The 4,652-nt window shown below is 37.8% G+C and overlaps 1 protein-coding gene across 1 annotated transcript; it reads left to right on the top strand.

The window, feature by feature from the left end:
* Positions 1 to 839: 839 nt before the first annotated feature.
* Positions 840 to 2,001, top strand: LOC147617780 (18.1 kDa class I heat shock protein-like). Its single transcript, XM_086775506.1, has 4 exons — positions 840 to 1,134; positions 1,252 to 1,430; positions 1,767 to 1,802; positions 1,954 to 2,001. The coding sequence occupies exons 1-4, from the start codon at positions 921 to 923 to the stop codon at positions 1,999 to 2,001; spliced, it is 477 nt and encodes a 158-aa protein (XP_086631632.1). The 5' UTR covers positions 840 to 920.
* The last annotated feature ends 2,651 nt before the right edge of the window (positions 2,002 to 4,652 follow it).

Raw genomic sequence — 4,652 nt, 5'->3', positions numbered from 1 at the left:
AAGATTTCCTTGTAGCATCAGGCCTCTACTTCCATTATGAGTTGTGAGAGAGTCTAGTCCACAAGAACATTCAAAAGGGCCCTCTAAGATAATTCGTAGAATTATTTTCTCATGTCACCGTGGAAATGTTTAGTAGGGTCATATCCTGTGATTTTGTCAAAAAGTCTCATTTCATGTACATCCTCCCTCTTTTTTACATTTATGATGCATGCTAACCAAAGCCCCCGAGGATTGTGGTTGGCATACGTGGGGCCAAACTTATATCAAACCTCAAGTACATCTCAAAGGGTTGTTTATTCCATGTGCCTCGCCAAGCCCAAGATGACACACCACTGTACGTTTTTTAATAATATTTATGGATGTAATATTATATACTCATTTGAGACCATAATGTTGACAAGAAAAAATGAGAATAAAAGTGACCTGCTCATCAAGTTGGGGCAAGAGAAAATTTTGGAAATTAAAAGGTTTTACTACTACAACCCTTAAAAATTTGCCTACCTTCAACTCAAATTTCAAAATGTAATTTTCAAAAATCTGAAGTTGGATTACACTAAACCCTAGTTTTTTTTGGAGCACTTTTGCGAAAATTAGAGGTAGGACGTAGAGGCTTCTAGAACCCTCGGAAAGGAATGTTCGGGAAGCAGGTAGTAGCTCCAAGAAGGCCCTCCTCCGCTACTACTACGTTTATAATAAACCTCCACAGAGCGACTCTCCTCATCTCATCGCATCTCAATTCGCGCGCCCCCCTCACAGCGGCTACATAATATATATACACTCTCTCTCTCTCTCTCTCTCTCTCTCTCTCTCTCTCTCTCTCTCTCTCTCTCCTGCCTTCCTCTGCAGTTACCAGTACAGCAGTACAGTACAACCAGTACAAGTACAGCAGTACAGTACAACCAGTACAGTAGAAGGAAGAAATGGCCCTCTCTTTGTTCGGCCGCAGCAGATCAGGCGAAGATCCCTTCGACTCCCTGCTCTTCGATTCGCTCGCCTTCCCGTCTTTCTCTTCCTCTCTGCGCGCCAGCTTCCCGGAGCACCCCAGCTTCGCCCGGGACGTGGCTGCGGTGGCTAATACGCAGGTGGACTGGAAGGAGACCTCGGATTCCCACATCTTCAAGGCCAACCTGCCTGGTAAGGATATCGCCCCCCCGCCCCTTTCCCCCTTCCTCCTCCGTCGCTTTTATCGGAATTGACTGCTCGAATATTCGCATGAGCAAAGTAGTGTGCCCCCGTGTGTGTGCTCTGCAGGTCTGGCCAAGGAGGACGTGAAGGTGCAGGTGGAAGACGGGCGCGTGCTGCAGATCAGCGGCGAGCGCAAGAAGGAGGAGACGGCCTCCTCGGACAGGTGGCACCGCGTAGAGCGGGCGCAGGGCAGCTTCCTTCGACGGTTCCGCCTCCCCGACAACGCCAAGGTGGAGGAGGTGAAGGCGAGCGCAAGAAGGAGCGCAAGAAGGAGTACATTTTAAGTGTACACAAGGCTTGTATATGGATGAGGCTATTTTTGTACTTGCCTCTTAGTCGTGCCATGAAAATTTGAGTTATCATCATCATCTCCACTGGATCTAAATCCCATGCGTATAATCATGATTTGGAGAGGTGGTGTTTTAGTCATTTGTTGAAATAACTCTCATTATTTCATTATCTATAACAAAAGGTACGTCAAAGTTTCTTCCTCTCTATTAACACAAGTTTAAGATTTGTTGATCTAAGTTTCTTCCTCTCTATTAACACAAGTTTAAGATTTGTTGATCTTCTCTTAACAGGTGCTTTTCTTTGGCAATCTAAGCTTTGTGGTGCATGTATTCCTTTGAGCTGATAGTATCATTTAGTACTAGTCTCATTTAGTTTAAAGTTTCTTCCTCTCTATTAACACAAGTTTAAGATTTGTTGATCTAAGTTTCTTCCTCTCTATTAACACAAGTTTAAGATTTGTTGATCTTCTCTTAACAGGTGCTTTTCTTTGGCAATCTAAGCTTTGTGGTGCATGTATTCCTTTGAGCTAATAGTATCATTTAGTACTAGTCTCATTAGGCATTGTTGGCTAAAGGTGGTTGTTTGGGATACCTTGGCACTTTCTTACCTATGTGGTAGCTATTAATTATTTCTTGAGAGGTCTAGTGTAGGTCAATTTGCTAACTTCTTTTTCAATGTACTTAATTTAGTGAATGCAAAGAAACTTAACTAATTTGCACCTAGGACATTCTCATCAGTCATTTGTGATGCTCAAACATTGTATCGTTGTGATCAAGGATTATAATAATGATTCGTATATCTAATAAGGGATATGAAGAGGTATGATGAACATTCCAAGGTTCAACACTCCATTTTACCTAAACCCCATTCGACTGCCCTTTAAAGGAAGCTTGTATATAAACCAATGGTATGCACCAAAAGAAACCCCTTCACTTCTTGTGCAAAATCTATAGGTGACCATCTTGTCATAAGACTTCTCAAAGGCGAGGGCTACTCTACCCATTAAGGTGAGGGCTACTCTACCCATCAAGGAATAAAAGAAGATAAGCGCTACTCTATCAATACAATAATAAAAGAAGAATTTTAGCATGTTGTTGTGGTGGGTATCCAGCATGGGGAGGAAAATCTAGTTGTTTATTGTATAAAAGTGAAGCAAAAGAAAAAAAAGCCATTCCCTATAGCATTTCATCAGCCTACAAAGAAAAAGTGAGTTTGATTAACGTTTCTATCTCATGCAAGTCAAAGTTGCATATCTTCTTATTTTTATACAAATACTATAAGATAAATCAAACAAAATGGCATAAATTAGGATTTGAATTCATTAGAAAGATGGTTCTCTCGACAAAGATGGTCATGTTGAAGTGTGGATCTAGTTTCCTCCTTTCATTCAAGCTTTCCCTTTGAGCTTCTAAATGTGGGATGCCAACAGTTGGAGTGACAACACAATTCATCTTTATCAATTCCAAGCTGATTCTAAAAACTTTAAAAGCTTCTTGGAAATGGGAAAAAAAATTTACAACCTTGTAAAAACACTCCTTTCACAAACAAGCGAATTGTTATGTGTTTTCTAGTATTGGCATAAAGTTGACAAAAGATAGAGGCTAATCTCCAGCCTTCACTTTCCGCCTTTGTTCAAGTGATAATGGAAATTGAAGGAGGGGTATAGATAATTAAAGGATGTATTTCCAAACTATGTGTTAGGATAGCCCGCAAGCTATGATATTATTTGGATTACTAGTCCACACCATTGTGATCCCATTATAGGAAAATGATTTTTTTTTAAAAAGATTTGTTATGGTGGAGAATTGATCATGAATGAATGTTGGCTAGCTTCTTGGATGCTTCCTGTAAGGTTCCTCCCTTGAGCTTTGGAGATATAAAGGTGTAAGAACCTTCCCTTTAGTTTTTATAATCATCCCCCAATTCAGAGTACAAGAAAACATTGATTTCCCTTGTTTTGGCCTAGAGAGAGAAAATGTTATAGAGAGAGATAATACAAATTTGAGATATTTTTGGATACAAAGTTTCTCCTAAAATCTAAGATGAATTCCCCTGAAACAGAAGTTCAAAAAATAATTTTCTAATGTGTATTAGAAATTAACAGAATATATGTATTGGAGATCTTAGCCTAAGGGTCCACATTTTCAGAAACTTTCGATTAAGGTCCAGAAATTATCCAAAGTAGATCAAACTAAAGTTGGAAGCCCCTAGATTGGTTAGTGGCCTCCCTCACCTATAAATAGACCCTCATTCCTTTGTATTTTCATCTTTGAGTAATTACATGCCAGTATTATCTTCATTTTAGTGTAATTCTATTATCCCTCTATTTTACCTCTACTTTTGGAAGCTTTGGAGTTTCACAATTCTCCATCCTCTCTTGGAGATTACCCTCCCCAACTTGGTGGCCAAAGCTTTCTTTGTGGGCTTCACTTCTTTCTTTAAAGAATCAAGCCAAAATCAAAGGTAATCCTTAATCCAGTGGTTTTTCTATCTTCTCAATGGTTATCTCCTTCCCAACCCCTCTAATGCTTGGGAGGCTTTCAATTAAATGGTTTTTCTATCTTCTCAATGGTTATCTCCTTTCCAACCCCTCTAATGCTTGGGAGGCTTTCAATTAAATGGTTTTTTCTTGAAATCAAGCTTTCTAACGATTCATAATGTTTAAATGGTTTAATTCTAATCTTTATGCTTAATTAGTGTTTTTATATTTAAATCTCTCTTTTTGAAAAAATTAATCATCTTTATGATTAGATCCTTGTTAGAAGGATGGTTCTTAATGATAAACCCATTATCTTAAACAAAACTCTAGGCTTGACAAGCTAGAGAAAAAGATTAGATATTTTTATGATTTTAATGTAGTTAAAAATTATGATTAATTTCTTTAAGCCTGTTTATGATTAATAAAATCATATTAATTTATTTTAAGTTGAAGATGGTTATGCTAATTTTTTTGGAAGTGAGGAATGGATATTTAAGAATAATCAAGAGATGTAATTATAATTATGCTTGTTATTATGATTATAAGTATGTTATTTTAGTTTCAAAGAGGAGTTCTTATCGTATTTCAATTATGAATATTCTTTTAAAGTTAGAAAATTAAACATTCTCAGAAGTTGCAGTGAAGCTATGGCAAAATTTTCTAGAAAAAAGATAAATCTTATTTTTATGCATAAATT

Source organism: Cibotium barometz, chromosome 36 (genome assembly GCF_041138505.1).
Source record: "Cibotium barometz isolate CiBa-2024 chromosome 36, ASM4113850v1, whole genome shotgun sequence".
NCBI classification, from domain to species: Eukaryota; Viridiplantae; Streptophyta; class Polypodiopsida; order Cyatheales; family Cibotiaceae; genus Cibotium; species Cibotium barometz.
This window is presented reverse-complemented; position numbering and strand designations above follow the sequence as displayed.

What these genes read in the sequence shown, in the direction of transcription:
- LOC147617780 (XM_086775506.1), top strand. Translation starts at nt 921, where the DNA reads ATGGCCCTCTCTTTGTTCGGCCGCAGCAGATCAGGCGAAGATCCCTTC. An exon ending in CTTCAAGGCCAACCTGCCTG is followed by an intron (nt 1,135 to 1,251) that starts GTAAGGATATCG and finishes TGTGCTCTGCAG; the next exon opens with GTCTGGCCAAGGAGGACGTG. An exon ending in CCAAGGTGGAGGAGGTGAAG is followed by an intron (nt 1,431 to 1,766) that starts GCGAGCGCAAGA and finishes TTCTCTTAACAG; the next exon opens with GTGCTTTTCTTTGGCAATCT.